The sequence below is a fragment of the Haemaphysalis longicornis genome, unplaced genomic scaffold, assembly GCF_048455015.1.
Source record: "Haemaphysalis longicornis isolate Haplotype H1 unplaced genomic scaffold, Haemaphysalis longicornis Haplotype H1 scaffold_1, whole genome shotgun sequence".
NCBI lineage: Eukaryota > Metazoa > Arthropoda > Arachnida > Ixodida > Ixodidae > Haemaphysalis > Haemaphysalis longicornis.
Genome location: NW_027526203.1, coordinates 271,204,608 through 271,217,079, shown reverse-complemented (window position 1 = coordinate 271,217,079; position 12,472 = coordinate 271,204,608). Strand labels below are relative to the sequence as shown.

The window sequence follows — 12,472 nt, the reverse complement described above, 5'->3', positions numbered from 1 at the left end:
GTTTAGGAACTAAGGTTCATGCTTCTCAAAAACATGCAGTCAGCAGAAGTTCACCTAAAGTATACATTTATTTTATAGTTAGATGTACAGGTAAGTGCACAAGTAAATGGAGTACAGGAGCGGTGGCCGAATTGCACCACTGCCCCGCCCATGTAGGGGCGCCAACAGGGACCAAGGGGAGGTGTTCTGCAGTCCATTAGCACTGCCTCCGCCTCGCTATTTGATATGAATAGTAATTTTTCAGCTAGCATGTCACACCGGCGTAACAGTACGGGCAGCGCTAGGCTATACAGTGGCGCTGTTTACAGAACAGCCTCAGAAGCGGAATATCTTTTCTGAAATGATGATAATTTAGCTAAACATTACCATTTACGGGGTGGTTTATATATTTTTCAAGCATATTTTTCTGTTGCTTTATAATCCCTTGTATCACATAGGCTTATAAGTGCTACAAGAAACCGGACAGGCAGGCAATACTAAGCCGCCCGTGAAGAGGACTTCCATGGGTGCACTTTACAAATCGCAACAAGGCATGTTTCCGAGCACGCGTAGCTTCCTTGAACCCAACAATGGCAGATGCGGTCACCGCTGCTGGCTGCGAGCAGCAATCTAACCAGCACCACTCTTAGCCTAGCGCTGCCTTTGAGAAACTGTTACATCCAGTTTAACATGCCAGCAAAGCAATGATTAAACAAATGAGATAGGGTGGTGAGGGCAGTGCGAACGTACTCGCAGAATGCCGCTCACTGGCTCCTATCAGCGCGCCTACACGATGCAACGATGCAATTCGCAGGGGTGGAACAGGGTACATGGTTTTGGGAGCAGTCCTGGGAGGAGGCAAAAGTACCTTTTGTAGCAGGCATAGAGCAGCCAGAAAGGCCTTTTGGAGCAAATGTAGCACCATTTCACAGCATTATGGTGCCTCCCTTACTTCCCTACAGACCACTGTGCCAGCCCCCTGCCAATAAGCTTGTGCTATATACCATATCAGGCGCTCTACCGTGCACTAGAACCTACTTTGAACAAGAAACACAATTCTTGTACTATATCTGGAGGGTTGCAACATGCGGAGTAGCTTCGACCCCAGCGAGTACGCCGCGATATCACCATTCAAAGGACAAACCTCACGCGCACAGTTGAAGGAGATCAGATAACAGGCCTTTCTTCGTGTACGGTATACGGCGGTGTTAATAAACGGATTCATGACGGTATTCCGCATGAAGGCATTCACTTGCATTTTTTCTATCGAACAGCAGTTGCAGTGCGGGCAAAGCTGACCATAGCTTTTTTGTCGCCCGTCACGGGGTTTTGAGAGTCAACGGACGCACACCGTAGACTACATAACTAGAGCGTGTAAAAATGTTGGACCACCCTCGACATAAGCAAAGTTAACCCCAAATTTCACAGGAGAAGTTGAGTAATCACCTCGCAACAAAAGGGAACCCAATTAGCAAGTGAGGTCAAAACGTCCCCTTCCCCTTTTTGTTCAATACATGCGGCTACAGAACATTGAGGGCTGCAAAGCTAGGATCGCCAAAAATGGTCAAATAAATTGAAGTTCACCTCCAGTATACAACAACCATTCATGTAAATATTATTCTATTTGTTTTCTATCTGTTTGCGATGAGACACGATAACATTTTACTTACTTTTGGTCATTTTACATCGATTGTGGCGCAGTGGCCAGCACCGGCAAACAAAACCATGAAAATGCGCTACAAAGAAATCCAAACAGAAGGCGGAGAAGGCGCATGGTGCCTGCAGAATTACGGCTAAGCCAAAACCAACTTCCATAGCCACTGATAGCCTTAACTGCCTTGAAACCATAACCGCCTTGATGAAACCGAAAACGCACAGTTTCTGCCAAATTTTTGCTCACAGGGCATCGTAGAGGTCGTATCTAGCGGTTCAATTTGGGCGCTGCGGCACAGGACAGTGCTGATAAACGAGTTCGGCGCAACAGGGACGGTTTGGCGCAGGATGGCGCCGGTAAATGAGTTTGGAGCACAATGGCACAAATGGCGCTGCTGTTCACCCCTGAATTTGGCCACTGCTCCCGTGCTCCGGTTACTTCTGCGTGAACCGGTACATGCCCCCGTGTTTGTCTCAGAAAAAAACTTGGACAAACTCCACCAATCTGTTTGAGACAAACTCCTCCCAATTTCAATGGCTGAAGGTGGTAGCATACCCTCATTTTCCATTGTGGAAAGAGGCCAGGGTGTCAGCGTTACACTAACTATAGATGTCTCATCATTGTGCCTGTTTACGATTGGGCATAGGCTAGGAACAGCACCGCACCTCTGTAACTTATGCCACGAAGAGGCCTGGGCAGGATGTTGATCAGATTTTGCTGACGGAGGTGGCATGTTTTTGACTGATTTGATTGCTTGCAGGGTTTAATGCACTGACGCTACACAGGCGACGAGGCGCACCGTAGTGAAGGGCTCCGGATCAATTTTGACCACCTGGGGATCTTTAACGTGTGCCAAAATCTCGAACACACAGGCGTTTTTGCTTTTCGCCTCCATCAGAAAAGCGGCCGCCGCGACCAGGAATCAAACCCGCGTCCTTGTGTTGAACAGCACAACGCCATAGCCACTGAGCCATTGCAGTGGGTGGCGTGTTTTTGCAACTTTGGCTACAACAGGTCTGAAAACCACATTGTAGAGGATGATGCAACTGGTCATCTGGCTGATCCTATGCTTCTATGAGGTTCCCACCAGGAAACCAGCAGAACCTGTGCAGAGGGGCAATACTAGGCTAACTAGGGTCACCCCATCGCTGCGAGGTCATTTGGATCACAGTTGCAGGGGTGGAAAAAAGCAGACACCTGTCTCACAGGGGGCTGGCTAAGCATGGTATCTCTACAGTTGCCTGCCGAGACAAACAGGTGTTGAGTCTGTATTTGCATCTATACCACACAGACCACAGAAGGAGACTGGTTGGAGGTTTTGGCAAGTGAGGTGATGGGTTGGCCAGAAATGTAGGGCAGCGTAAGAAGTGTTTGCCCCCTTGCGATTTATGGGTTCTAGATGTTAAGTCTGGTGTTGCTGAGGGGCGTCGTTGCCGCCCCTTACTACATACCCAAAAGGGGGGTAACTGATGAGTGAGTGGAATCAACCAGCAAGTGGGACTTTTGGGTGCCTGGGAGGGGCCTTCTTACCCTGAGCATTTCATTGCCATTTGTCTCCCACTACAGGGACATCTCCAGTTGTTACTAAGAAGGCGACGGATTAGGTTCCCTTCCCCCTTCTCCCTGATGCTCTAAGAATTTGCTGCATTTTTCAGCATCTGCTGCTGCCATGATCGATATATTTGTATTCCTGGCTGTGTAATCTACTGATAGAGATCAACTTATTGTTTCTAGACTTAGTGACTAAAAGTGCAGAAAAACACAGGACAAAGAGAAGAACTACGCAGGACGAGCGCTTGCTAACAACCGAGTTTTATTGAAACCAAAATCATTGTTGTTGTTTAAACTCGATGGTTCTTGTTTGTGCATGTGTGTGTCTGTATGTTGCGCCGGAAGGGTGCACTGTGTCAAGATTTTCCGTTTTTGGTTTCAATAAAACTCACTTGTTAGTAAGCGCTCGTCTTGTGTAGTTCTCTTTGTCCTGTGTTTTTCTGCACTTTTAGTCACTATTCCTATCAATAATGTGAAACTGGGGAACCTAAATTACAGCCTTACCAGTGTTTGCTGTACTGGTAGCAACAAGGGTGATTGTCACAGGATGCCGATTAAAGCTGACCACCTGCAGAAGGACAGACAGAGAGAGGCAAAATGTAACTGCACAGACTGAAGAAAAGGAGTGAAACACAACAAGTATGGAAACACGGGTGTAAGAAACTTTTCAGTTTGCAATCCGTTTACTAATTTGTAATTCATTAATCAATCAACAGCTTCGTCTCAGGAGTAAACCGTAGATGTGCAGGTGAGGAAAGGGCGAATGAGGCTTTCACAGCCACCTGCACATTTGAAGATATGCCGAGGTTATGCTTTAATGTAAGGGCATAGGAGGAGGCGGGGCTATCCCCATTAATCCTTCTAGAGAGGCACTAAGTGGACCCAGATCTTGCGCCTGCCTCGCCAGTGTTTAAAAGATGCGAATGAAAGAGCAGCAAAATATTCTGAGGCAGCATGAAATTGGTCTATGCTCCTTTTAGCACAAAGCTACGAGTGACATCAATGTATTCTTGCGAAAATTGTCATCGTCACCACTCTTCACACGGGTAATACCCCGGCTACACTAGGGTCCCAATGTCATTTGAACCAAATGTCATTTGACTCAAATGGGGTGCTTCGAATGCCTACACTACAATTTCGATGGCATTTGGAAGCTTTCACAATTTCTTGCCATGCCGTAATGGCGCTCTGTCGCCCCGTTCCGTTTTCGTACAATAATACAACAATCAAATTTAGGAGCAGTCTAAGGCAGCAAAATGATATCAAATTAGAAGAGACACCAGTTTTGACTCTAATGTGGTGGCTGTTTGCGTAGTTTTATTTTATTCTTTTTGCAACTGACCCACTGGTTTTGAGTATGAAAAATATGTTGATTTCGTATTTTAAGTAATTGAAAAGTGAACAAAGTTCCACAAACAAAAACATTTTGTTTGTTTTACGTACAGAAGTATTATATTTCTTATTGCCGATTGAAGACGCTGAGTGCGAGAGTGCTAGAAATGGCATTTGAAATCCCAAATGTTTCTCTCAGGGCTCATTTGGCTCGAATGTCATTTGAGCATTTCAAAACCTTGTGTAGCAGCACAACTTGGCATTTGGTTCAAATGACATTTGGTTTAAATGACATTCGGACGCTAGTGTAGCAGGGGTACAATATGCATTTCACTGTTTTATACCAGGGGGAAAAAATGTATTGAATAATGTGTAAGGACCAATAGTACAAGATGTAACAAAGATCAGAAAAATTCTCAATTGCAAAACCACTAGTTCCATCCCACACCAGACTCAGAGAAAATCAATAAGACTACTTTGAGTCAACAAACGGTTCCTTACGAGACAATTTATTTCAATATAAAATCCTGATGAGAAAAAAACAAAACAAAAATTACTACTTTCAGGTTGTATTGCATGCAATTGCAAGGACATCTACCCTTCCATGCATGTCTTGCATGCTGCTTGCAGTAGCGGGAAATTAGAGCCATATGATTCAATAATTTTGCACCCTTTTATGATTTCAAATAAAACAGCACGAGGCCTGCGCCCTTTCCCTTTCAATTAATCTGCTATGAACGTTACATGGTGCAACATCTTGATTAGAAGAGGTGAGGTTGGATTGCCAAAAGAGGCAATCCATGTTTGCCTTATGTTTACAATGCTCAAACGGCTGCACCTCCCCGTGACTGACAGACACTGTTGTTGACGGGTGTTTGGTGTGGACTCCTATGCACACTCACTTCCTGCATGAAAACCAGTGCGACAGCACTGCAATACTTGCCTCTCTGTGTAGTGCGAAAAGCATGTCTAAGTTTCCAAACAAAATTGCGATACATACACACGTCTTGGTATTGCCTGACCACACTCCTGAAACCCCCTCGAATGGGCGCACCACACAGCTTGCTTTTTCTCGTTCAGCAAGTTTGCATTCTTCCCATCACCATTTCCCTATCCTCCAATGCTATTATTCAAACGTGTGCGACTCCATCAGAAGAACTCCTATCCCACAGCGCAAGTTGTCTGTTCAATTCTATCCCATGTTTTTGTTTTTATTTAAAATAATGCAATTTCCTAAATAGTGATTCTGGATTTTTTTGTTCTGGACATTTATTTATTTATTTTAGATTCCAGTGTTTGAAGGGCCAAGCAGAACCAAAATTCTTTAACTGGGCTGCCTCGTTCCATTCTTCCGTTTTATAGTTTAAGACTTTCACTCCGAACTCATGATCCTCGTCAACATAAAATTTTGCATTCTTACTTGATACTAGAATCTTGATACTTGATACTAAATCTTCATACTAAAAAAAATTTCATACTTTTACTTCATTGATAAATATGTGGCGAAATTCCCACTGTAGCAGCATCAACTGTCGAGTTCAAACTTGCCACACCATCCTTTATTTCAATCAATTTTAATTCTTTTCATCTTGACAATTTCATTCCTGAGATTGAGCTAGTGTACTTAAACAAGTTAATGTGAGCCCCGCGAATTCCCACCAAATATTTCCACAATCCGCAAATTCATTCAAAGGGGGCATAGGAAATTTTTGCTATTCCTTTATTCATTTTTTTTAGTTTATTGCACATGTACTAAATGCCCATCTCCTCTAAAACCATTTCATTATACAGTCCAACCCACTTACAACAATAGCGGTTATATAACAATATATTGGGTATAACAATGAACAGTCGTGGCACCATCAGCTTTGCTATATGTTATATGGCAAAATAAACAATTTATTACAATGTTCATTTTCCTTATTATTGGCCATAACAATTGAGCCTGACGGTATGAGCCTACGTAAAGTACCGTATTTACTCGCATAATGATCGCACTCGCGTAATGATCGCACCCCTTAAGTTTGTCGTCAAAGTTCGATTTTTTTTTATTTCCCGCGCAATGAACGTATCCTGAACTATGCAGCAATATGTCGTATGTGTGCCAAGTCTAGCTGATGATGGTCCCGCGTACCTCTGTTTCCTTCCCTTTCAATGAGGACATGGCTACATTATTGCGGCAGACTTGCCGATATTAGCGATATCAGCAAGCATGCGTTCAATGTTGATGAGGAAGAAACTCCCACTCAATGCATACAATGTACTCCCACGACAAAGAAAAAAACGCGGTCAGGTTGCTGCGTCAGCAGCCATGTCTGTTTTGATGTCCTGTACTGTGACAGTGGCAGCCCCCTTCAGGTTGAACTGTTGTCACCTCGCAGCAAACTCTTTCCGACATGTTCCATAATTCCTGAAAACACAGCATTTTGCTTCACTTTGCAAAGCGGCTGGCAGCGGTGTGTGGAGTTTTTATGTTTTTATTTATCATTTTTTTTATTATGTTCGCGAGACTTACCATAAAAATTTTGACCCACAACTTGCTTGCGTTTTCTGTGCTCAAAACTTTTTCGCGAAAAATTTACCCCGCGTAATAAACGCACCCCTAAATTTGCATCAATTTTTTGGAAAAAAAAAAGTGTGATCATTACTCGAGTAAATACGGTATAGCATTTGGAGATCTGCGAGAGATTATGGGTGCACTGTTTGTGACTAGGCACGACTTTAAGCATGAAAGAGGTTGCAGCATCTTCTATCCTTCCTGCGTCTTCTTCAGCAGATAAAGGAAAACAGATTTTGCTTTCGCTTTCAGTGGGTCCCTTCCCACGTAGGAGTGCTTGGAAATGAGGCTGCGGATCAGTTGGCTCATGAAGCGACATCGTGCACTCGTCTTCTGAAGGTGGCTCCAGATGAACGGCGCATTTTAAAAACAATCATACAAGATCATTTCCGCTCTCTTTGGCGACCACAACATCAACCTTGCGTCACAAAAGGAATGAAGAGGACAGAGGCAGCCTTACTGTTCCGCATCCGGACCAACTCAGCGCAGACACCGGCGTGGCTCCATAAGCTGAACATTATCGCTTCACCTCTGTGTGAAACGTGTGGTGCTACAGGCGACATCGGTCATTTTATTATGGACTGCCGAGAGCATGCGGAGGAGCGCTTAGTTTTGTTTAAAGAACTGCGAAGGATGGCCGCTCCGCATGCCTCTTTGAACGATTTAATTTTCCCGGAAAGCCATTGGATCACGAGAAGGGACATCTTTCGTTTGATCCTGCAATTTTTACGTGTCACAAGCCTCAGCGAGTCATGGTGAATTCCCGCACATAGCGGTAAAAAGGTGCTGATCGGGTGAGCAGAGCAATTGCCGGCATACCACGCAAGGCTAGGTCCACCCGTCAATAAACATCATCACCACCACCACCATCTATACTTCCAACATACAAAAACTTGGTGCCTTTAATGTAGCCATGCTATCTGTGAAGGAAGAGACCTCCTGACTGCCCCTCTTATCTCCCACTGTCAGCAGGCCCAGGAAATGAGAGAGGCAGGGGGCACCTCTTCAACACTGCCTAGATTAAAACAAGGCTTGTTACATTCGGGGAGGTGTCCCTGAACCGGGCTCCATCGCTCCGTCATGCGAGGTAGCGTGGTGGCCGAGCGGCCAGCAAAAGTCGCTGCCTTGGTGAAGACGACAAGAAGCCGAAAGCAAACTTAACTGGTTTACTGCATGGCGACAGATGAGCCAAAGCAATACAGGAACAATACCCTTCCGGGTGAGGTTACAGTGCAGGACTCAAGCAGAGCAACAGCATGGATTCACTGCTCCAAAACGAATGATTTCTGCGCTCGGAGGCACCATGTATTTATACCTAAAGCGCTAATGGTCACAGTTCTGGTGCTTCTGCACACGGCCTGAACACAGTACAGACACACACAATGCTTTTCCCAGAGTTCGTGAGGGGCCGGCAGCATCGGCGCTTGTTCAGCCTGAGAGAGGGGGGGAGAGAAGATCTAGGCTGCAGCGTCCACCCCGCCGGGGCAAGCTTCAACTTAGTCCGCTGGCTGTCGCTGCAACGATTTGAGTCACTGACAGCGAGACACCCAAGCGGAAGCGGTAAGCTTTGCCACCAAGCACAAGAGCACTGCATGAAGCTTGCAGTACGGGCAAACAGAATAGCGGCACGCTGGATCGTAACAAGGTACAGCGGGGTAAAGGCTACTGTTGACTGCCAATGTTAAAAAAAGGCAGAAAACAATGCCACTTCAGTAACATGCAATCTGCCAACCCTTAAAAAAGAAAGAGAACAAAGTCAACGACTTGATGAAGGGACTTCCTCCTCGGTGAAAGACGGTAATGCCTCTCAGGGGTCCTGTGGAGTCGGTTGGCAAATGCATGGCTAAGCCTGAGTGGATGGCCATGCAGTTACATTTCCATTTTGTAAATATTGTATGAAAACCACTAAATGCTTACAAAAGTAGCTTTTTCTGCCCAACCCTGTTATAACAATTACTGGTCATAACAATGACTTTTTTGTGGCACTTCAATATTGTTGTAAGTGGGTTACACGTATAACAAAGCGTAGACAAACGGCACCTTGCCCTATGCACTCGACAGCAAAGCAGCTGGCATTCTTCCTAGGCATAAATCTCGTGCCAAAACATTTAGAGTAAGGAGGGTACGCATACTCCTTGTCTTCACTTCCCTAACCATATTGGTGTACAGTGTGGTCTAGCTGCCAATCTGACTGCTTGTAGATAGTTACAAGGTAGCAAGAAACTCCTTAGTCAGCTGCGCCTTATCTAATCATATTCGACAATCCCTTCCACGGAATGGCATCTGACCTTGAATGGTGAGAACACTTGTGATAAAAGACAGGATAACACTTGTGTCCCAGACCAAACAGAACAGAGAAAATTCACTTTCATTTTTCTTTTGACAATAAGCTGACTAGAATAGAGCAGGGAAAGAGTACCATGACAGCTGTGATGTTGCATAGATAAAAGCACAGCGTGCACTGCTGTGAAGCTGCACTTCAGGGCAAAATTCACGTTACACGTGTTTCTTTCACATTCCAGGCAAAGTGCAGCACAAGACATTTACCAACGTCACTTTTCTTTACCCTGTAAAATGCAGTAGTAAGCAACACGGACTGCACCGCTCACTTGGAGGCTGTTGCTAACTCGGAGAACCCTTCATACTGCTCATGCCAGGCCTGTTATCAGATCGCTTCAATGCTTCCATATGGTGCAGCAGTCCTTGACCTTCCAAAAGAATGAGTAGGTGCTAGCAGTCAATATTGGATACCTGTACCTCTGCATATAGTATAACTATTCTCAACAAGAGAACTCCATTCTTTATTTTGATTTTAGGTTGTGCTCAAACTTATTGAACATGTGGCATGGCTTGGCAAAGAATACCAGCGGATAATTGCTCTTAATTTCATCCCATAACAGCTGCCTCCACAATGCATCATGAAGCAGAGCAAACAGCCACCAGGCTTTATCGCTCGCTAAGTTAGCTGAAAGGGATGAAAGCTTTTGAAGGGGAATTTCCTGGCGTTCGTTTGAGAAGCCGGCGGAGGGGGACCGTTGACATTTTAACAACTGCGATTACCGCCGCGAATCCCCGAAGCAGACGGGAGCTGAAGGTCGGTCAAGGGGTCAAACCTTGGGTCAGACCTAGGAAGGTCACCAGACGTTCTGTCTACGATAGTTGCACTGCTCAAAGTTACTGTGCGAAGCTTGAGTTCGTCACACGTCTGAACATGGCGACTTGGCGGCTGGGATGCGTCAATAGGTAGGCAACCAGGCTTTTTTAGGTGCTCCATGTGTCTACTAAGGAAAGGAATTCTGGTGGCGCGGAGCACAAACATAGGCGTGCACGGTATGACAATACTTTAAGACGTGCCGCCCGAGAGCCGCTTCCCGGAGTTGGGTCTGCTTTTAGTTGGTTGGTTTTCATTTCTGTTATATTTGTGTTTTGCAGAATACCTTTGGGTTTCTGTATGAGAGTGAGAGAGGTGGGCCACGTGACTATTTTGAACCCACCTAGCTTTGTTTGTCACGGTGGCCAATCAGTGGCCTATGTGGGCTAATGAATGAGCCATCCTCACTCTCAAGCTGTGATGTCCCATTTGTGGGCGGGGTTTTAGTGGTAAAACCGAGGAGTTTGATGTTTTAAAACGGACAGAGGGAGCTGAGAGAGGAGAGATTCAAGGAGAGGTGTAGAGCGCGGCGAGCCCTGCTCGACGCGGGCCTTGCCCGACCTCTTGTATGCGATCATGAACCTTGGAAGTTGTAAATACGTAATGTAAATAAAGTGTACATATTGTACATTTTGAGTTGGCTTGGAGTAGACCGTCGTCGGCTATGTGCCGTCGGCCAACGAGCCAGCAAGTCATCGTTCCAGCGATCATCGACTTCGGCGACCGATCCACCCTTGAAAGTTAACTGCAACGTTCGTTTTCTTGCTAATTGTGCGTGAAGCTTATAAATAATCACTGACAAATTTGATGAAGCTTCTACAGTAATATTGTTGCTTTTCGCAGCCAGAGCCAATTTTTCAGCCAGTTCATGAGCTATACCAAGGACAAGTGGAACGTGCCTGCCCGGTACATGACAGAATGCCCACTGAAGCACGGCTCCCCTGGACAGTGGCGCCAGATTTCCCTCTAGTATATATTAGTATGGAACTCTATGGTGCAGGCAGCTCCAGCGACCGCTTATTACTGCTCGCTGAAACGCCGCACGAAGTCCAAGCGAGGATGCTCACGCAAGAAAAGAGCTGATAATCTGGGTGAAAAGAGGAATATAAACTGCCATCCACACTGCTCATGAAAGCACCCATCAAAAAATACCTTGGTGGTAGGCCTAAACATCTCTGGCGCAGCCAGCCGGTTGCTCGGAGCGCTTCGGATCTCCCGCCATTAGGTGCACGTCTCCCCATTGGTGCAAGTCGTCAGGCTCCTCCCACTGCTATGCGTAGAAGCCACCGCGAGCGAAGAATCGTCGACACGAGTGTGAAAAAAAAAACACGTGCAACGCCGACGTCCACGAATCGTGGGCGAAAACGGGCCATGCCGTTCACGCTTAATAGAAACAACTTGCCGCGTGCGGACGGGGATGAAAGTCGCTATCTTCCAAGGTGCACCAGGCTATGAGTTGTGGTTACCACGTACGGGCGAACTAAAGGGTGCCTATTCTTTTCTTGTGTGCCGAAGTTAGAGGAGAGCAAGGGGTGCGCACAGCGTCAGATGGCCGATTTCATCCTTTGTTTTCTTTTGCTACCCTAAAACGATGCCCCAGCTGCGCCGGTCGATCAGCAGACCCACCAGAAAACCGCACTATAAACGGTATTGTGCTTTGGCCAACCACATTTTAAGCGTTATGCTTATGCATTGAGTTCTATGGGAGGTAAACCGGTGGCCACAAAAACCCGTGCTATATCCGGTCCCGCACTATAAGTGGTCACATTATAAATGGTCTGCACTGTCTTGCTTAAAAAAATTAGGTAAGAAAGTTAGTTTAAAACGTGCCCCTACCATAAATTCGCTCAAAAAGCTTCTTTGACATGCTTAAGACATTGCACAGTCACGCTGCTCAGAAAGACACAAAGGACTGCTTAATTAAACCAGCATCACACATGTGATCGTAAAGTTTGCAAGACCTTTGAGGTCTCTCAATGTATACATCTGAAAGCCCTTGTTTGTGTCTCTCCAGTTTCGTGTCTTCGTCCAGTTTGCGCTGTTACCCGCCATGGAACAGTACCAACCAGCCCAGCTTACAACACTCCTGCAAACATTTAGACACTGCTTGTGGCACATTGGTACTCACCACTACAGCATGTGACTGCTTGGCTGTGTGTGTGCCCAGCAGTGCATATTGTACTGTGTATAGCCAAAAGAACAGCACACCGTAGTTTTTACTATAAGCTGTTATCACTGCTGTTGCTGG

General features: G+C 45.7%; 1 protein-coding gene across 4 annotated transcripts in view; it reads right to left on the bottom strand.

Moving 5' to 3' along the window:
• The window catches only part of LOC144145752 (ragulator complex protein LAMTOR3-like), a 40,343-nt gene that overhangs the window by 16,056 nt on the left and 11,815 nt on the right, over nucleotides 1–12,472 (bottom strand). For all 4 annotated transcript variants that reach the window (XM_077677483.1, XM_077677471.1, XM_077677475.1 and 1 more), the window contains one exon: nucleotides 3,689–3,752. In XM_077677483.1, the coding sequence (XP_077533609.1) occupies nucleotides 3,689–3,752 (64 nt within the window). The remainder of the gene's footprint in view (nucleotides 1–3,688; nucleotides 3,753–12,472) is intronic.